This window comes from Rhinoraja longicauda, chromosome 1 (genome assembly GCF_053455715.1).
Source record: "Rhinoraja longicauda isolate Sanriku21f chromosome 1, sRhiLon1.1, whole genome shotgun sequence".
NCBI lineage: Eukaryota > Metazoa > Chordata > Chondrichthyes > Rajiformes > Arhynchobatidae > Rhinoraja > Rhinoraja longicauda.
In genome coordinates, this window is record NC_135953.1 from 8,719,886 (window position 1) to 8,741,760 (window position 21,875).

At 47.9% G+C, this 21,875-nt stretch overlaps 1 protein-coding gene across 6 annotated transcripts in view; it reads right to left on the bottom strand.

Moving 5' to 3' along the window:
- Window positions 1-21,875, bottom strand: part of slc4a11 (solute carrier family 4 member 11) — a 144,147-nt gene that overhangs the window by 35,220 nt on the left and 87,052 nt on the right. For all 6 annotated transcript variants that reach the window (XM_078408815.1, XM_078408790.1, XM_078408798.1 and 3 more), the window contains 2 exons: window positions 14,319-14,525; window positions 2,993-3,077 (listed from right to left, as the gene is read on the bottom strand). In XM_078408815.1, coding sequence (XP_078264941.1) covers window positions 2,993-3,077; window positions 14,319-14,525 — 292 coding nt within the window. The remainder of the gene's footprint in view (window positions 1-2,992; window positions 3,078-14,318; window positions 14,526-21,875) is intronic.

Sequence of the window (21,875 nt, forward strand, 5' to 3'; positions counted from 1 at the left end):
CTCTTAAATATAGCCAATGAACTGGCCTCAACTACCTTCTGTGGCAGAGAATTCCACAGACTCGCCACTCTCTGTGTGAAGAAATGTTTTCTCATCTCGGTCCTCAGATGGCAGTGGAGGCCAATTCTCTGAATACATTCAAGAGAGAGCTAGATAGTGCTCTTAAGGATAGCGGAGTCAGGGGGTATGGGGAGAAAGCAGGAACGGGGTACTGATTGAGAATGATCAGCCATGATCACATTGAATGGCGGTGCTGGCTCGAAGGGCCGAATGGCCTCCTCCTGCACCTATTGTCTATTGTCTATTGACAGGCAGTATCTCTGGAGAGAAGGAATGGGTGACGTTTATTGAGACCGAAGAAGGGTCTCGACCCGAAACGTCACCCATTCCTTCTCTCCATAGGTGCTGCCAGTCCCGCTGAGTTACTCCAGCTTTTTGCGTCTATCTTCGGTTTAGACCGGCATCTGCAGTTCCCACAGAACAAGCCAGTTTAGATTTCCATCAAAACTCCAACTGAGCAGGTAGATGTCGAGAGCTGAAACCAGCAGCAGTGGAAGAAGAAATATTTCACACCGTTAGTAAATGCTCAGATTTCACCAATTCAATTATATTTCAAAGTCTGACGTGGGACAGTGAACGGTAGGGCTATGGGGAGTGTTGTAGAGCAGATGGATCTCCTCTGCCAGGATGTGGCCCATATCCCTCCATTTCCTGCATATCCCTGTGCCCATCCAAAAGCCTCTTAACTGCAAAACGGTAGAATTTACTAGCAGGGGAGGCATCTTTTTGATCCATTATGCTTAGGTCAGATTTTGAGTTCCTTAATTGGGTCTGCTTTTTTTCTTACGGTCCAATGTAATTATGCTGATTTTTACAAGGCCCGGCCTTCTCATCTTGTTGCTCGTCATCGTTGCTATTTGGGATATGGTAGAGATTTGTGTTTCCTGCCTTATTTCTTGTTAAAAACATGCGAGGAAACGCATTCGTTTTTCCGGCCTTTTTATACAGCAGGCGTAAAAGGCCTTATTAAAGTAGAACTATTTTCTTTTTTCTCAAGTACCTTCTTTGTGTGTAAGTGTGCCGAGCAACTCCCTGGCACGGCGGGTCAGACGTTGTACTGTGACCTGGCGTTTGCTGATGTTTGGGCAGAGAAATATGTGGCTTTGGAAAACAACTCGGTCGGTCCAGAATTGAATATAAAACTGAATTTTGCTTCTGGCAACGTTGTTCTTGCTGTTTGAGGCACTTGTTGGGCAGAAGCCCAGAATCTGGGGCTGAACCTTTCAATGGAGGGTTGAGGGGATGCTGCATTTATAAGTTCAAGGACCAGAATTAGGCCGTTCGGCCCATCAAGTCTACTCCGTCATCCAAATCGTGGCTGATCTATCTCTCCCTCCTAACTCCATCCTCCTGCCTTCTCCCCATAACCTCTGTCACCCCATACTCAACAAGAGTTCGTCAATCTCCGCCTTAAAAATATCCATCGACCTAGCCCCCACTGACTAAAGAAATTCCTCCTTCTAAAGATGTACTTGCCTAAATGTTTCTTAAACACTATGATGGTCCCTGCCTCAACTACCTCCTCCGGCAGCTCGTACCGTGCACCTACAACCCTTTGTGTAAAAATAACTAGTCATATAGTGAGTCAAAAGGCCAGCTCCTGTGCTGCCCTGCTCAGTGTTCTCCGTTCTAACCGTGGAAAAGGAGCCGTAAAATAACCACTGACATCACCAGCAAAGCAAGGATTCCATCACACTCTAAAGGCGTACAGGCTTGTCGGTTAATTGGCTTCGGTAAAACTGTAAATTGTCCCCAGTGCTTTGGATAGGGCTAGTGTACGGCAATCGTTGGTTGGCACGGACTCAGTGGGCTGAAGGCCTTTTTCTGCGATGTATCCCTAATCTAAACTGAACTAAACGAAACTAAACAACTACAATATCACCTGGATTAGAGGGAAAAGCTTTTAGGAGAGGTTGGACAAATTGGATCGTTTTCTCTGGCACGGTCAGAGGCTGAGGGGGGTCCTGAGAGATTATATAAGACTACTATCAGAGGCTTAGATAGAGTAGATAACCAGAACCTTTTTTCCCCTCACCAACCCCCACCCCTCACCAACCCCCACCCCTCACCTCCCCCTCACCCTCCAGCAGAAGTGAGAATTCCTTGTAACTTTTACAATAGACAATAGACAATAGACAATAGGTGCAGGAGGAGGCCATTCGGCCCTTCGAGCCAGCACCGCCATTCAATGTGATCATGGCTGATCATTCTCAATCAGTACCCCGTTCCTGCCTTCTCCCCATACCCCCTGACTCCGCTATCCTTAAGAGCTCTATCTAGCTCTCTCTTGAATGCATTCAGAGAATTGGCCACCACTGCCTTCCGAGGCAGAGAATTCCACTGATTCACAACTCTGACTGAAAACGTTTTTCCTCATCTCCGTTCTAAATGGCCTACCCCTTATTCTTAAACTGTGGCCCCTTGTTCTGGACTCCCCCAACATTGGGAACATGTTTCCTGCCTCTAACGTGTCCAACCCCTTAATAATCTTATACGTTTCGATAAGATCTCCTCTCATCCTTCTAAATTCCAATGTATACAAGCCTAGTCGCTCCAGTCTTTCAACATATGATAGTCCCGCCATTCCGGGAATTAACCTAGTAAACCTACGCTGCACGCCCTCAATAGCAAGAATATCCTTCCTCAAATTTGGAGACCAAAACTGCACACAGTAATGATCGTTTTCTCTGGCACGGTCAGAGGCTGAGGGGGGTCCTGAGAGATTATATAAAACTACTATCAGAGGCTTAGATAGAGTAGATAACCAGAACCTTTTTTTCCCCTCACCATCCCTCACCCCTCACCTCCCCCTCACCCTCCAGCAGAAGTGAGTGAGGATTCCTTGTAACTTTTCTATTTTTTCACAGGGAAGCAGCCATTACCACAATTACAATGCCCACCGGTCAATAATAAGAAGGCTCCATTTACTCACCATCAGTATAATCTGAGAGATAGAGGGGCAACCTGCGCCTTAGGTCCTTCATCATCCCCCTACCGAAACGTAGGACGTTACGAGCCTGCTCAGAAAAAAAGAAAACTTGTGTTTAGTTTAATTCAGTTTAGTTTAGAGATGCAGCGCAGAAACAAACCCTTCGGCCCAACGAGCTCGTGCTAACAGGCGATCCCCGTACACTAACACTGTCCTATACACACAAGCGACAATTTACAATTTTTTTCCCCAAAGCCAATTAACCTACGTCTTTGGGAGTGTGGGAGGACACCGGAGCTCCTGGGAGAAAACCCACGCAGGTCACGGGGAGAACGTTCAAAGTTACGTACAGACAGCACCCGTAGAAACATAGAAAATAGGTGCAGGAGTAGGCCATTCGGCCCTTCGAGCCTGCACCGCCATTCAATATGATCATGGCTGATCATCCAACTCAGCATCCCGTACCTGCCTTATCTCCATACCCCCTGATCCCTTTAGCCACAAGGGCCACATCTAATTCCCTCTTAAATATAGCTAATGAACTGGCCTCAACTACCTTCTGTGGCAGAGAATTCCACAGATTCACCACTCTCTGTGTGAAAAAAAGCTTTCTCATCTCGGTCCTAAAAGACTTCCCCCTTATCCTTAAGCTAGTCAGGATTGAACCCGGATCTCTGGAACTGCAAGCGCTGTAAGGCAGCAACTCTACCGCTGCGCCACCGTGCCGCCCCTTGTCATCGTGACAGCCAAGTAACAAATCCTTGAGCTGGCAGCCAACTCTTCCAGACTTCTGCACCTGCTTGTACTCCTCATCTCACACTGAAATCCCATTTAAGAAACAAGCAACTGCAGATGCTGGTTTGCAAAAACAAAAAAAACACATGGTACTGGAGGAACTCAGCAGGTCAGGCAGCATCTCTGGAGAACATGGATACAATATGTGACGTTTCAGGTCGGGGCCCTTCTTTAGACTGATTAGAGCCAAATGTGTCATATGGCTTGAAAACAGGCCCTTTGGCCCAACTTGCCCATTTCGACCAACATGCCCCTTCTACACTAGTCCTACCCGCCTGCATTTGGCCCTTATCCTTCTACACCTATGCTATCCATGTACCGGTCTAAATGTTTCTTAAACGTTGTGATAATACCTGCCTCAACTATCTCCGGCAGCTCATTTCATATTCCCACCACTTGATTAGTTTAGTTTAGTTTAGAGATACAACGCGGAAACAGGCCCTTCGACCCACCCAGTCCGCTCCGACCAGCAACATTAACACTACCCTACACACACTAGGGACAATTTACATTCACACCAAGCCAATTTACCTACTTACCTGTACGTCTTTGGAGTGTGGGAGGAAACGGAAGATCTCGGAGAAACGTACAAACTCCGTCCGACAGCACCCGTAGTCGGGATCGAACCCAGGTCTCCGGCATAAGGCAGCAACTCTACCGCTGAACCACCGTGCCGCCCTAAATGTTGTGTAAAAAAGTTGCCCCTCAGATTCCAATTAAATCTTTCCTCTCAAAGGAGATGACAAGGAATTTCTTTAGTCAGAGGGTGGTGAATCTGTGGAATTCTTTGCCACAGACGGCTGTGGAGGCCAAGTCAATGGATATTTTTAAGGCAGAGATTGAGAGGTTCTTGATTAGTACGGGTGTCAGGAGTTATGGGAAGAAGGCAGGAGAATGGGGTTGAGAGGGAAAGATAGACCAACCATGTTTGAGTGGCGGAGTAGACATAATTAGACATTAGAGCCTAATTCTGCTCCGATAACTGAAAATAGACTCAAAAATCTGAAATAACTCAGCAGTTCAGGCAGCATTTCTGGAGGAAAGGAACAGGTGGCTTTTCAGGTCGAGACCTTTCTTCAGAATGAGTCTGAGATAGGAAAATGAGAGACACAGACAGTGATATAGAGAGATATAGAACAAATGAATGAAAGATACATAAAAAAGTAACAATGATAAAGGAAACAGACCATTGTTTGCTGTGGGCCAGGTGAAAACAAGTTACAGACACTGAGACTCAACAAGACGACTTTGGAGGCAGTACGACTTGGGTGGGGGAAGGACGGAGAGAGAGAGGATGCAAGGGTTACTTGAAGTTGGAGAAGTGAATATTCATACTGCTGGGGTGTAAGCTGCCCAAGCGAAATATGAGATGCTGTTCCTTCAATTTGTGTGTGGCCTCACTCTGACAATGGTGGAGGCCCAGGACAGAAAGGTCAGTGTGGGAAAGGGAAGGGGAATTAGTGTTTGGTAACCGGGAGATTGGGTAGGTCCAGGCAGACTAAGCTGTCAGATCATAAGGAATAGTAGAATTAGGCCATTCAGCCCATCAAGTCTACTCCGCCATTCAATCCCCACTGATCTATCTCTCCCTCCTGACCCCATTCTCCCGCTTTCTCCCCACAACCTCTGATACCCGTACTAATCAAGAAACTATTTATCTCTGCTTTCAATATATCCACTGACTTGGCCTCCACAGCCTTCTGTGGCAAAGAATTCCACAGATTCACCATCCTCAGGCTAAAGAAATTTCTCTTCATCTCCTTCCTAAAAGAACGCCCTTTAATTCTGGTCTAAAATCATCATAAAATCCCGAGTGGTTTTTTAACAAAGTCATTCTTCAAGGTAGCCTGTGTCGGGTTCCTGTTCACCAACATTAATCCCAGACGAGAGGATTAAAATGGTGACACCTGCCAAGTTCTGGGGGGGGAGGAGGAGAGGGGGGAGGAGGAGAGGGGGGAGGAGGAGAGGGGGGAGGAGGAGAGGGAGGAGGAGGAGAGGGGGGAGGAGAGGGGGGAGGAGGAGAGGGGGGAGGAGGAGAGGGGGAGGAGGAGAGGGGGGAAGAGGAGAGGGGGAGGAGGAGAGGGGGGGAGGAGGAGAGGGAGGAGGTGGAGAGGGGGGAGGAGAGGGGGGAGGAGGAGAGGGAGGAGGAGGAGAGGGGGGAGGAGGAGAGGGGGAGGAGGAGAGGGGGAGGAGGAGAGGGAGGAGGTGGAGAGGGGGGAGGAGAGGGGGGAGGAGGAGAGGGAGGAGGAGGAGAGGGGGGAGGAGGAGAGGGGGAGGAGGAGAGGGGGAGGAGGAGAGGGGGGTGGAGGAGAGGGGGGAGGAGGAGAGGGGGTGCTCCACTGCAGGAGAGGTTTGGGCCCAACGGGTCCACTTGGTCCAGTTACCAATAAAAGTTTAGTTTAGTGTCGAGACACAGCGCGGAAACAGGCCCTTCGGCCCACTGAGCCTGCACCGACCAGTGATCCCTGCACATTAACACTATCCTACACACAGTAGGGACAATTTCTTTAACATTTACCAAGCCAATTGGCCTACAATCCTGTACGCCTTTAGAGTGTGGGAGGAAATCGAAGATCTCGGAGAAAACCCACGCAGGTCATGGGGAGAACATACAAACTCCATACAGATAAGCACCCATAGTCAGGATCGATCACGGGTCTCTGGCGCTGTAAGGCAGTAGCTCTACTGCTGCGCCACCGCGCCGCCCCAAATAAGTTCTCTGCCTTGATCCTATACTTTGTGAGTTACCTTTATATCTGATTCCCAGATGCACGTCAAGGTTTCTTCAACGGTGAGGAGACTGGTCTGTGTGATGGACTGCGATACATCCATAACTTTTTGCAATTTCTTGCAGTCTTGGGCAGGGCTGTTCCCAAACCAAGTAGTGATGCAACTCGACAGTACGCTTCCCACATTAGTTCAGTTTTTTGTCACGTGTACCGAGGTACAGTGAAAGGCCTTTGTTGCATGCTAACCAGTCAGCAGAAAGACTATACTTGATTACAATCGACCTGTCCACATTGTACAGATACAGGATAACGGGAATAACGTTTAATGCAAAATAAAGCCCAGTGAAGTCTGATTAAAGATAGTGCGAGGGTCTCCAATGAGGTAGATGGGAGGTCAGAAATGATCTCTAGTCAGTGGTAGGATGATTCAATTGCCTGATAACAGCGGAAGAAACTGTCCCTTAATCTGGAGGAGTGCGTTTTCACAAAATGGAAATGGTCGAGAGTTTCTGGCTCCTGGGCATAAATATCACCAATCGGTCCTGGACCAACCGCGGCCGCGGGACACCATTCTGCTTTAGTTAAACATTTTGTTCAAGATGGCCGCGCCGTTGTGTTTGGCTGCCTGCCACTGTATGTTGTTTCTTTTTTTTTTTCCTAATCAGATGTGCAGCACTTTGGTCAACGTGGGTTGTTTTTAAATGTGCTATACAAATAAAATTGACTTGACTTGACTTCTGTACCTCTTGCCTGATGGGGGATGAGGGAGTGACTGGGAATGACTCGTTCTTGATTATGTTGGTGGCTTTGCTTGGGTGGATCTGTACACGTTTAATATGTTCATGTCCATAAGTGATAGGAGCAAAATTAGGGCATTCGGCCTATCAAGTCTGGTCAACGTTTCAATCATGGCTGATCTATCTTTCCCTCTCAACCCCATCTTTTTCCTGCCTTCTCCCCATAACTTCTGACACCCGTACTAATCAGGAATCTATCCATCTCTGCCGTAGAAATATCCACTGACTTGGCCTCCACAGCCTTCTGTAGCAAAGACTTCCACAGATTCACCACCCTCTGAGTGAAGAAATTCCTGCTTATCTCCTTCCTAAAGGAATGTCCTTTCATTCTAAGACTATGACCTCTGGTCCTAGTTTGTAAGAAACATTGGAGTCATGTCAAGTTTCATTCTAGATTTCTTGATTAGTACGGCTGTCAGGGGTTATGGGGAGAAGGCAGGAGAATGGGGTTAGGAGGGAGAGATAGATCAGCCATGATTGAATGGTGGAGTAGGCATAGATTTTCGATTTTTTCGATTTTTCGATTTTAGAGATACAGCGCGGAAACAGGCCCTTCGGCCCACCGAGTCCGCGCCGCCCAGCGATCTCCGCACATTAACACTATCCTACACACACTAGGGACAATTTCTACATTTACCGAGTCAATTAACCTACAAACCTGTACGTCTTTGGAGTGTGGGAGGAAACCGAAGATCTCGGAGAAAACCCACGCAGGTCACGGGGAGAACGTACAAACTCCGTACAGACAGCGTCCGTAGTCAGGATCGAACCCGAGTCTCCGGCGCTGCATTCGCTGTAAGGCAGCAACTCTACCGCTGCGCCACCGTGCCCCCACCGTGTTGATGGGCCGAATGGTCTAATTCTACTCCTATTCCTCGTGAACTTGTTCTCCAAAGTAGAGTCAATGGCGTGCCTTCTTGGCTGTCACTTCAGGTAATTGGGCTCATTCCATCACCGATCTGTAACCATGTCTGGCCAGTTCCCTCTGATCAGGTTGTGGAAACTGGTATCTATTTGCCCCGTTCCTTGCCCACGTCATGGTTTGAGACCATGTATATAGTAGGAGCTATTTGATGCCACTGTTCCCTCAGACGCCAATGCCCTTCATAACCACCCTGCCACAACTAGAGAGCGGAAGAGAGACACAAAATGCCCTTCTTGCTATTGAGGGCGTGCAGCGTAGGTCTACTAGGTTAATTCCCGGAATGGCGGGACTATCATATGTTGAAAGACTGGAACGACTAGGCTTGTATACACTGGAATTTAGAAGGATGAGAGGAGATCTTATCGAAACGTATAAGATTATTAAGGGATTGGACACGTTAGAGGCAGGAAACATGTTCCCAATGTTGGGGGAGTCCAGAACAAGGGGCCACAGTTTAAGAAATTAGGGGTAGGCCATTTAGAACTGAGATGAGGAAAAACTTTTTCAGTCAGAGAGTTGTGAATCTGTGGAATTCTCTGCCTCAGAAGGCAGTGGAGGCCAATTCTCTGAATGCATTCAAGAGAGAGCTGGATAGAGCTCTTAAGGATAGCGGAGTCAGGGGGTATGGGGAGAAGGCAGGAACGGGGTACTGATTGAGAATGATCAGCCATGATCACATTGAATGGCGGTGTTGGCTCGAAGGGCCGAATGGCCTCCTCCTGCATCTATTGTCTATTGTCTAAAATGATGGAGTAACTCAGCGGGACAGGCAGCATCACTGGGGCGAAGGAACGGGTGACGCTTCGGGTCAAGACCCTTCACTCCAGAGATGCTGCCTGTCTCACTGAGTCACTCCAGCTTTGTGTATCTATCTTCGGTTTAAACCAGCATCTGCAGTTCTTTCCTACACAACCAGAGTGGTCCTGACCTCCCATCCACCTCATTGGAAGCCCTCGGACTATCTTGAATCGGACTTTATCTTGCACAAAACATTATTCCCTTTAGTTTGTTTCTGTACACTGTGGACGGCTTGATTTTAATCAAGTACTAGACCAAGTGGACCCGTTGGGCCCAAACCTCTCCTGCATTGGTGCAGCACCCTCTCCTCCCCCCCCCCCCTCAACCCCCCCCCCCCAACCCCTCTCCCTTCTCCCCCACTCCCCCCTCCCCCTCCCCTCCTTTTAAACTTAAAAATGTGAATAACTTAAAAAATATAACACCAATTTCAATAAAACTACTTGCATTATCACTAAAGTGACAATGGTGAGTAAGGTGGGCCTAAAATTGTCGTGCTACCGTGTACCGTTTTGGCTGAAGTTCAGTCACAAACAAGATAACAAATGAGAGTTTTAGTATATAGATAGTCTTTTTTCTGACTGGATAACACGCAACAACAAAAAGTTTTCACTGCACTTCGGCTCATATGACAATAATAAACTAAGTCTGTAAAAGGGTCTCGACCTGGAATCTCACCTATTCTTTTCTCTAGAGATCCATGGGGGGGGGGTGGGTGGGCTTGGAGGGGAGGTTGCTCCTCAAACTGCGGAGCATCCTGGACAATACAGCTCACCCCCTCCATGACACACTGGCCAACCTGAGGAGCACCTTCAGCAACAGACTGGCTCCACCAAGATGCAGCACAGAACGCCACAGGAGATCCTTCTTCCCTGTGGCTATCAAACCGTACAACTCCTCCCCCTTCTGTCGTGGGGTAGACTGAGACTGCCTCCCCCTCCCCCTCCCACACCACCCCCCCCCCAATCTTTGCACAGCCCCAATCATTTCCACGCGTCTCTTTAATTTCATGTTTCACGTGTCTTGTGTTTTATGACTATTGGCAGATCAATTTCCATCCTGGCGTAAATAAAGTTCTATTGTATCGTATCGTATGCTGCCTGCCCGCTGAGTTACTCCAGCTTTATGTATCTATCTTCTGTTTAAACCGGCATCTGCAGTTCCTTCGTACGTACATTAACTAGTTTTAAACACCCTCATCCTGGGAAAAACACTGCAACCATTCACTGTATGTACAGTAGTTTAGTTTAGAGATACAGCACGGAAACAGGCCCTTCGGCCCACCGGGTCCGCGCCGACCAGCGATCCCCGCACATTAACACTATCCTACACTCACTAGGGACAATTTTTACATTTATACCAAGCCAATTAACATACAAACCTGTACGTCTTTTGAGTGTGGGAGGAAACCGAAGATCTTGGAGAAAACCCAAGCAGGTCATGGGGAGAACGTACAAACTCCATACAGACAGCACCAGTAGTCAGGATGGAACCCGGGTCTCCGGCGCTGCATTTGCTGTAAGGCAGCAACTCTACCGCTGCGCCACCGTGCATCCCTCATGATTTTATAAACCTCTTTAAGGTCACTCGAGCCTTGTATGCTCCAGGGTAGACAGTCCTAGTCTTTCTCTGTACCTCGGTACACATGACAACCATAATAAAATAAAATAGCCTCGGGCCTTCCAAAACATTTTCCACCTCACAAAGTGGACTCTGAAATGCTGCTGCCTCAACGTTCAAAGCATGTCGGACAATTTGTGCCCGGCAAGTTCTTGCAACAATTACTTGGCTTTCTGGTAGATGTGAAATGTTGGCCAGTACATCGATTCAACACCCCACGCTCTTCCAACATCCAGCTCCATCCAAGACCGCAAGAAAGTGCAGAGAAAAGTGGACACGGCCCAGACCATCACACAAACCAACCTCCCTTCTCGACCCGAAACGTCACCCATTCCTTCTCTCCAGGGATGCTGCCTGACCCGCTGAGATACTCCAGCAGTTTGTCGATCTCCCTTCCATTGACAGTCTACACCTCGCGCTGCCTCGGCAAGGCCACCAGTACAATCAAGGACGAGTCTCACCCCAGTCACTCCCTCTTCTCCCCTCCCCCATCAGGCAAGAGGTACAGAAGTGTGAAAACGCACACCTCCAGATTCGGGGACAGTTTCCTCCCGGCTGTTACCAGGCAACTGAACCAACCTATCAACAACTAGAGAGCAGTCCTGAGCTACCATCTACCTCATTGTAGACCCTCGGAATATCTTTAATTATACTATGCTGGACTTTAACTTGCACTAAACGTTATTCCATTTACACTGTGAACGGCTCGATTGTAATCATGTGTAGTCTTTCTGCTGACTGGTTAGCACGCAATAAGATGCTTTTCACTGTACCTCGGTACACGTGACAATAAACTAAACCCAACACTGAACACTTCTATGGAAGGTTCGGACACAAAATGCTGGAGTAACTCAGCGGGACAGGCGGCATCTCTGGAGAGAAGGAATGGGTGACGTTTCAGGTTGAGGCCCTTCTTCAGACTGAGGATTCAAGGGTCTCGACCCAAAACATCACCCATTCCTTCTCTCCGGAGATGCTGCCTGTCCCGCTGAGGTGAGGATTGAACCCATCTCTCTGACGTCGTGGGTGACGTTTCGGGTCGAGACCCTTCCTCAGACTCGACCCAACTGGAAACGTCGCCCATTCCTTCTCTCCAGAGAAGGGGCCTGTCCCGCTTGGCGGCTCCAGCAATTTGTGTCCATCTTCGGTGTAAACCAGCATCTGCAGTTCTCTCCAACAAATATAGAGGGTTTAGACTCTGCTGGGCCCGTTTGACGACACAGCTACCCCTCAGTATGATCTTGGGGAGTGGGGATCTCACGAATGGGAGTGCAAAACCTACGCACACACCTCACGCCCAAATCTTAAAATGGACACAAACACACAAGGTCAAAAATGAATGCAACTTCTTGACGAGCACTGCTAAGTCTTCGGGCCAACAAAAGAAAGCAGTGCGGCTACTGACAAGGAGTGTGCAGCCATATCCTATACCACACCCCACCCGCGTACCAGCAAAGCTGGCATAGAACGAGGCACATGGCACCTGCTGCCAATTAACAGCGGCTTTTGGCCACGGGTTCTCCAAGCTGTTGGGGAACCCAATTTATTTTATGTGTGTGTGTGTGTGTGTGTGTGTGTGTGTGTGTGTGTGTGTGTGTGTGTGTCTGTGTGTGTCCTTTTGTCTGTCTCACACAGCGTACTCCAGTTAGAAAAGAGAAACTGTGGAGCGCTCTGTTCCACTGAACAAACATCTCTCTTTGTATTGCACTTGGCTCTCGTTGCAACATTTCTACGGCACCTTTCGCAAAAGCAATTACTTCAAGACCCACTCGCACAAGGTCTGGCCGCTTTGCCAGGGGATTTGTTTTCTTCTCCTCTTTAATGTCAATAAGGACGCAATCATCTTCAGAAACACATCTGCGGCCCGGCACAGGGAAGCGAGCGGATGGTGCAGAAAGCAGAGGGAGCATTTCGTTTTATAAGAAAATAACTGCAGATGCTGGTACAAATCGAAGGTATTTATTCACAAAATGCTGGAGTAACTCAGCAGGTCAGGCAGCATCTCAGGAGAGAAGGAATGGGTGACGTTTCGGGTCGAGACCCTTCTTAAATGCCAAAGATAGGCCGAAGGTCTCCAATCTGGTAGATAGTAGTTCGGGACTGCTGTCTAGTTGCGGTAGGATGGTTCAGCTGCCTGATAACAGCTGGGTAGAAACTGTACTAGAGGGTGTGAGCCACTAGAGGGTGTGATACCTTCCCCTCTATGTCAAAGGTATCACAAAATTCTGGAGTAACTCAGCGGGGTCAGGCAGCAAATCTGGGCAAGAGATTCTGTGCATCTATCCGATCTATTCCTCTCATGATTTTGTACACCTCTATAAGATCACCCCTCATCCTCTTGCGCTCCATGGAATAAAGACCCGGCCTACTCAACCTCTCCCTGTAGCTCACACCCTCTAGTCCTGGCAACATCCTCGTGGCAGGAGAATGTGGTTGAGATGGAAAGATAGATCAGCCATGATTAAATGGCGGAGTAGGTTTGATGGGCCGAATGGCCTAATTCTACTCCTATGACTCATATCAAGATGCTTCACAATGCATGCAGATTGAAGGTGGAGTCGTAGGTAGATAGGACGGTCAACAGCCTTTTGGCACATTGGCCTTCATCTGTCAGGAGTATTGGGTATAAATGCTGGGAGGTCATGTTGCAGTTATTTCTGTTGGTGAGGCCGCATTTAGAGCATTGTGTTCAGTTCTGAGCACCATGTTATAGGAAAGATGTTGTCAAGCTGGAAAGGGTAGAGAAGATTTACCAGGATGTTGCCAGACTGTGCCACTGTGCTGTCTAATGAGCCATATGTTGTTGGGGCGCATGGAAAGGAGGAGAGGGGGAATGGCTTTTGTAAGATTGCCCCCCTAGCTAGGAGCTGGCATCCCTCCAATGGGCCGAACAGCCACCTCCTCCTGTAGTTTTAAAGGCACTCGAGGGCCTGAGCTCAAGGGTTCAGGCTGGGACTCTATTCCTTGGAGCGCAGGAGGATGAGGGCTGATCTTAGAGAGGTGTACAAAATCATGGGAGGAATAGATCATGTAGACGCACAGAGTCTCTTGCTCAGAATGGGTGAATCGAGGAAGAGAGCACATGGGTCTGAAGAAGGGTCTCGGCCCGAAATGTCACCCATTCCTTCACTCCAGAGATACTGCCTGACCCGCTGAGTTACTCCAGCATTTTGTGATACCTTAGGTTTAAAGTGAAGTGGAAAAGATTTAATAGGAACCTGAGGGGTAACTTTTTCTACACAAAGCGTGGTGGGTGTACGGAACAAGCTGCCAGAGGAGGTAGTTGAGGCATAGACTATCACAACATTTTGGAAATAGTTAGACAGGTACATGGAAAGGACAGGTTTGGAGGGATATGGACCAAATGCAGGCATGTTGGACCAGTGTAGTTTAGTTTAGAGATACAGCGCGGAAACAGGTCCTTTCGGCCCACCGGGCCCGCGCCGACCAGCGATCACTGCATATTAACACAATCCTATACCCACTAGGGACAATTTTTACATTTACCAAGCCAATTAACCCAGGTCTCCGGCGCTGCATTCGCTGTAAGGCAGCAACTCTCACGCTGCGCCACCGTGCTGCCCAGTGTAGTTGGGACATGTTGGCCGGTGTGGGCATGTTGATCTGAAGGGCCTGTTTCTAAGCTGCATCACTCTAAATTCTGGTACCTGAGAGCATTTATCTTGCTCCTTTTCCTTCGACTCTTCTTCCTTGCTCGGCTCGCTGTGGATCACCATCAGAAGGTGCCGCTGAAGAAGTAGAGTCTCTTTGAACTCCTCCTTTGTCTTGGCTTCGGAGAGCTTCTGACGGAAGTTCATGTCGGTGAACATGGTGGCAAAGGTTCTGCCGACTTCGATGGCAGTCTTTGTGCTCTTCTGTCGTGGGGAACGGAGAGAGAACAATCAATCAATGAGAATAATCAAAGAGAATAATCGGAAGCCAGCGGAAGAAAAAAACGCCCAGCGTGGACTTCCAAGCAGTGGAATCATACACCTGCTCAATGGGATAATGGAAATTATGAGAGGCATAGACATGGCAGACAGTCTATCTTCTGGTCAAGCAAAGAATTTCACTGTGACTTGTCTCATGTGACAATAAAGTATTCATTCATTCAGAACCTTTTTCCCATCATAGAAACATAGAAAATAGGTGCAGGAGTAGGCCATTCGGCCCTTCGAGCCTGCACCGCCATTCAATATGATCATGGCTGATCATCCAACTCAGTAACATGTACCTGCCTTCTCTCCATACCCCCTGATCCCTTTAGCCACAAGGGCCACATCTAACTCCCTCTTAAATATAGCCAATGAACTGGCCTCAACTACCTTCTGTGGCAGAGAATTCCACAGATTCACCACTCTCTGTGTGAAGAAATGTTTTCTCATCTCGGTCCTAAAAGACTTCCCCCTTATCCTTAAGCTGTGACCCCTGGTTCTGGACTTCCCCAACATCGGGAACAATCTTCCCGCATCTAGCCTGTCCAACACCTTAAGAATTTTGTAAGTTTCTATAAGATCCCCCCTCAGTCTTCTAAATTCCAGCGAGTACAAGCCGAGTCTATCCAGTCTTTCTTCATATGAAAGTCCTGCCATCCCAGGGATCAATCTGGTGAACCTTCTCTGTACTCCCTCTAAGGCTAGAATGTCTTTCCTCAGATATGGAAATTAAAAAAATCAAACGTTATACGTTACGATACGATAGAACTTTATTTATCCCAGGAGGGGAAATTGGTCTGCCAACAGTCTTAAAACACAACAAGATACGTGAAACATGAAATCAAAGTGACAAGTGGCCAGGATTGGGGATGTGCAAAGATTGGGGAGAGGGGAGGGGGGGAGAAGGGGAGTCAGTCTACCCCACGACAGAAGGGGGGGGGAGTTGTACGGTTTGATAGCCACAGGGCAGAAGGATCGATCTCCTGTGGCGTTCTGTGCTGCATCTTGGTGGAACCAGTCTGTTGCTGAAGGTGCTCCACAGGATGACCAGTGTGTCATGGAGGGGGTGAGCTGTATTGTCCAGGATGCTCCACAGTTTGAGGAGCATCCTCCCCTCCAAGCCCACCTCCCATGCATCTCTTAGGAATCACGACAATAACGATCACCGTTAAAGTAAGAAATGTTGCCGTCGGAGTAGAGATTTAAAAGAGTGGAGCGATTGTAATGCGTGATTGCAGATCCACTTTCGTGACCAGCACACGCAGAGTGGCCTGGGTTGGGCGCCATCTTGAGGTAAAAAAATACTAGATGACAGAGCTTTGAGGTGAGGGTGGCAGAGGTAAAAAAAGAGATGTTTAGTTTAGTTCAATAATATTTAGATTTAGATTTAGAGATGCAGTGCAGAAACAGGCCCTTCGGCCCACCGAGTCCGCGCCGCCCAGCGATCCCCGCACATTAACACTATCCTACACACACTAGGAACAATTTTTACATTTACCCAGTCAATTAACCTACATACCTGTACGTCTTTGGAGTGTGGGAGGAAACCGAAGATCTCGGAGAAAACCCACGCAGGTCACGGGGAGAACGTGCAAACTCCGAACAGACGGCGCCCGTAGTCAGGATCGAACCCGAGTCTCCGGCGCTGCATTCGCTGTAAGGCAGCAACTCTACTGCTGCGCCACCGTGCCGCTTGTATAATATAGTGTGGAAACCGGCCCTTCGGTCCACCGAGTCCGCGCTAACCAGCGGTCACAAGTTCTATCCTACGCACTGAGAAACATTTACAATTTTTACCAAAGCCAATTAACCTACAAATCTGTACATCTTTGGAGCGTGTAAATGCAATCTACCCAGCCGTCTTGACCCACTACAGTCCGCCTAACCGCCACAACAGGTCCACGGACGATGCCATCGCCTAGCCCTTGCTATTGAGGGCTTGCAGCGTAGGTTTACTAGGAAAATTCCCGGAATGGCGGGACTGTCGTATGTTGAAAGACTGGAGCGACTAGGCTTGTACGTACTGGAGTTTAGAAGGATGAGAGGGGATCTTATCGAAACGTATAAGATTATTAAGGGGTTGGACACGTTAGAGGCAGGAAACATGTTCCCAATGTTGGTGGAGTCCAGAACAAGGGGCCACAGTTTAAGAATAAGGGGTAGGCCATTTAGAACGGAGATGAGGAAAAACGTTTTCATTCAGAGAGTTGTAAATCTGTGGAATTCTCTGCCTCAGAAGGCAGTGGATGCCAATGCTCTGAATGCATTCAAGAGAGAGCTAGATAGAGCTCTTAAGGATAGCGGAGTCAGGGGGTATGGGGAGAAGGCAGGAACGGGGTACTGATTGAGAATGATCAGCCATGATTACATTGAATGGTGGTGCTGACTCGAAGGGCCGAATGGCCTCCTCCTGCACCTATTGTCTATTGCCTCATCCCTAGCACACCTGGATAAGAGAGACACCTGCATCAGACTCCTATTCATAGACTACCTTCAATGCCATTCTACCATCCAAGCCCATCACCAAACACGCAGGACTCGGTGTCAGCACTCATCTGTGCAACTGGATCCTCGACTTCCTGACCAACAGACCGCAATCAGTGAGGATAGGGGACAAATCATCCTCCACGATAACCCTCGACACTGGTGCCCCGCAAGGATGCGTTCTCAGCCGCCTTTCTCTACTCCATGTTCACATACGACTGTGCTGCCGTGCACAAATCTAATTCATTTTACAAATTTGCAGACGACGCCACCGTTGTGGGCCGGATTTCAACATGCAGGTAGACTGGGAAAATCAGGTTGGAAATGGACCCCAGGAAAGAGAGTTTGTAGAGTGCCTTCAAGATGGATTCTTAGAACAGCTTGTACTGGAGCCCACCAGGGAGAAGGCAATTCTGGATTTAGTGTTGTGTAATGATCCTGATCTGATAAGGGGACTAGAGGTAAAAGAGCCATTAGGAGGCAGTGATCACAACATGATAAGTTTTACTCTGCAAATGGAAAGGCAGAAGGGAAAATCGGAAGTGTCGGTATTACAGTATAGCAAAGGGGATTACAGAGGCATGAGGCAGGAGCTGGCCAAAATTGACTGGAAGGAGGCCCTAGCAGGGAAGACGGTAGAACAGCAATGGCAGGTATTCCTGGGAATAATGCAGAGGTTGCAGGATCAATTTATTCCAAAGAGGTGGAAAGACTCTAAGGGGAGTAAGAGACACCTGTGGCTGACAAGGGAAGTCAGGGACAGCATAAAAATTAAGGAGAGGAAGTATAACATAGCAAAGAAGAGTGGGAAGACAGAGGATTGGGACTCTTTTAAAGAGCAACAAAAGTTAACTAAAAAGGCAATACGGGGAGAAAAGATGAGGTACGAGGGTAAACTAGCCAATAATATAAAGGAGGATAGCAAAAGTTTTTTTAGGTACGTGAAGAGGAAAAAATAGTCAAGGCAAATGTGGGTCCCTTGAAGACAGAAGCAGGGGAATTTATTATGGGGAACAAAGAAATGGCAGACGAGTTAAACCGTTACTTTGGATCTGTCTTCACTGAGGAAGATACACACAATCTCCCAAATGTTCTAGGGGCCGGAGAACCTAGGGAGATGGAGCAACTGAAGGAAATCCACATTAGGCAGGAAATGGTTTTGGGTAGACTGATGGGACTGAAGGCTGATAAATCCCCAGGGCCTGATGGTCTGCATCCCAGAGTATTTAAGGAGGTGGCTCTAGAAATAGTGGAAGCATTGGAGATCATTTTTCAATGTTCTATAGATTCAGGATCAGTTCCTGTGGATTGGAGGATAGCAAATGTTATCCCACTTTTTAAGAAAGGAGGGAGAGAGAAAACGGGTAATTATAGACCAGTTAGTCTGACATCAGTGGTGGGGAAGATGCTGGAGTCAATTATAAAAGACGAAATTGCTGAGCATTTGGATAGCAGTAACGGGATCATTCCGAGTCAGCATGGATTTACCAAGGGGAAATCATGCTTGACAAATCTACTGGAATTTTTTGAGGATGTAACTAGGAAAATTGACAAGGGAGAGTCAGTGGATGTGGTGTACCTCGACTTTCAGAAAGCCTTCGACAAGGTCCCACATAGGAGATTAGTGGGCAAAATTAGGGCACATGGTATTGGGGGTAGGGTACTGACATGGATAGAAAATTGGTTGACAGACAGAAAGCAAAGAGTGGGGATAAATGGGTCCCTTTCGGAATGGCAGGCAGTGACCAGTGGGGTACCGCAAGGTTCGGTGCTGGGACCCCAGCTATTTACGATATACATTAATGACTTAGACAAAGGGATTAAAAGTACCATTAGCAAATTTGCAGATGATACTAAGTTGGGGGGTAGTGTGAATTGTGAGGAAGATGCAATAAGGCTGCAGGGTGACTTGGACAGGTTGTGTGAGTGGGCGGATACATGGCAGATGCAATTTAATGTAGATAAGTGTGAGGTTATTCACTTTGGAAGTAAGAATAGAAAGGCAGATTATTATCTGAATGGTGTCAAGTTAGGAGGAGGGGGAGTTCAACGAGATCTGGGTGTCCTAGTGCATCAGTCAATGAAAGGTAGCATGCAGGTACAGCAGGCAGTGAAGAAAGCCAATGGAATGTTGGCCTTCGTAACAAGAGGTCCTTCTACAGTTGTACCGGGCCCTGGTGAGACCGCACCTGGAGTACTGTGTGCAGTTTTGGTCTCCAAATTTGAGGAAGGATATTCTTGCTATGGAGGGCGTGCAGCGTTGGTTCACTAGGTTAATTCCCGGAATGGCGGGACTGTCGTATGTTGAAAGGCTGGAGCGATTGGGCTTGTATACACTGGAATTTAGAAGGATGAGGGGGGATCTTATTGAAACATATAAGATAATTAGGGGATTGGATACATTAGAGGCAGATAACATGTTCCCAATGTTGGGGGAGTCCAGAACAAGGGGCCACAGTTTAAGAATAAGGGGTAGGCCATTTAGAACGGAGATGAGGAAGAACTTTTTCAGTCAGAGGGTGGTGAAGGTGTGGAATTCTCTGCCTCAGAAGGCAGTGGAGGCCAGTTCGTTGGATGCTTTCAAGAGAGAGCTGGATAGAGCTCTTAAGGATAGCGGAGTGAGGGGGTATGGGGAGAAGGCAGGAACGGGGTACTGATTGAGAGTGATCAGCCATGATCGCATTGAATGGCGGTGCTGGCTCGAAGGGCTGAATGGCCTACTGCACCTATTGTCTATTGTCTATTGTCTATTGTCTATTGATATCAAGTAACGATGAGACGGAGCACAGGAAGGAGATCGGGAACCTCGTGTCCTGGTGTCGAGACAACAACCTTTCTCTCAACGTCAGCGAGACAAAGGAGATGGTGATGGGCTTCAGGAAGGGAAGCGGTGCACGTACCCCAGTCTGTACTGACGGCCCCGAAGTAGAGATGTTTGAAAACTTCAAATTCCTCAGAGTCAATAGCACCAACAACTTCTCCTGGACCACCCATATTGAAGCAACGACCTAGAAAGCACACCAACGCCTCCACTTCCTTAGAAGGCCTAGGAAGTTCAGCATGTCCCCGACAACTCTCACCAACTTCTACAGATGCGCCAGAGACAGCATTTTATCGGGATGCATCGCAGCTTGGTTTGGGAACAGCCCCATCCAGGACCGCAAGATATTGCAGCGAATTGTGGACGCAGCCCAGGCCATCACACAAACCAACCTCCAGTCTATTGACTTCATTTACACCTCAAGCTGCCTCGGCAAGGCCAGCAGCATAATCAAGGACGAGTCGCACCCTGCCTTGCCTCTCCCCCTTCTCCCCTCTCCCATCAGGCAAAACGCACACCTCCAGATTTGGGGACAGTTTCTTCCCAGCTGTTATCAGGCAACTGAACCACAACCAGAGAGCAGTGCTGAACTACTATCTTCCCCATCGGTCTATCCTAACATAGAAACATAGAAACATAGAAAATAGGTGCAGGAGTAGGCCATTCGGCCCTTCGAGCCTGCACCGCCATTCAATATGATCATGGCTGATCATCCAACTCAGTATCCCGTACCTGCTTTCTCTCCATACCCCCTGATCCCTTTAGCCACAAGGGCCACATCTAACTCCCTCTTAAATATAGCCAATGAACTGGCCTCAACTACCTTCTGTGGCAGAGAATTCCACAGATTCACCACTCTCTGTGTGAAAAAAAACTTTCTCATCTCGGTCCTAAAAGACTTCCCCCTTATCCTTAAACTGTGACCCCTTGTTCTGGACTTCCCCAACATCGGGAACAATCTTCCTGCATCTAGCCTGTCCAACCCCTTAAGAATTTTGTACGTTTCTATAAGCTCCAAGCGAGAAGGAATGGGTGACGTTTTTGGTCGAGACCCTTCTCTTAGAGTCTCGACCCGAAACGTCACCCATTCCCTCTCTCCAGAGATGCTGCCTGACCCGCTGAGTTACTGTGGCATTTTGTGTCTCCTTCGATTTAAACCAGCATCTGCAGTTTTCTTTCCTAATTCTGCTCCTCTGTCTTGTGGCCTTACAAGGAAAGTAAATGGATGCTGTTCCACTGCTGATTCAAACTCTCTTCAATGCTTGCTTTTGATTTCTACCAATTCTGCCCATTGCTTCCAAACATTAAAAGGCACATTTTTAATCTTATTCATCGGGCAGCAAAACTATCAGTTCCAGCTCATTTGTCAGTCTTAATCCCTGCCAACATTACTCACCATTGGTTTTTGCTAACTAGCACAATGTGCCCGGGGCTTACTTTTAATAGCAGGAAGTTGCTCATTAAGTTTTTTTTATTTCAATCCATTTCATTCATTTGCTTCCAGGGTATCCACATTACTGGCATTTATTACCCATCCCCAACCACCCCCAGCCTCGACCCATTAAGAATCTGTCACAGTGGTGGAATTTGTGCTGCGTTTTGTCCAGATTGCTCAAGAATGGGAGGTTTTATTTCTATTGGAGACGGGAGAGAACCAGCAAGGATTTCGCAAAAGTCTTAGTTTTCTGGTTGAAATTACTGACAATAGACAATAGGTGCAGGAGGAGGTCATTCGGCCCTTCGAGCCAACACCGCCATTCAATGTGATCATGGCTGATCATTCACAATCAGTTCCTGCCTTCTCCCCATACCCCCTGACTCCGCTATCCTTAAGAGCTCTATCTAACTGTCTCTTGAAAGCATCCAGCTAATTGGCCTCCACTGCCTTCTGAGGCAGAGAATTCCACAGATTTACAACTCTGAATGAAAAAGGTTTTCCTCATCTCCGTTCTAAATGGCCTACCCCTTATTGTTAAACCGTGGCC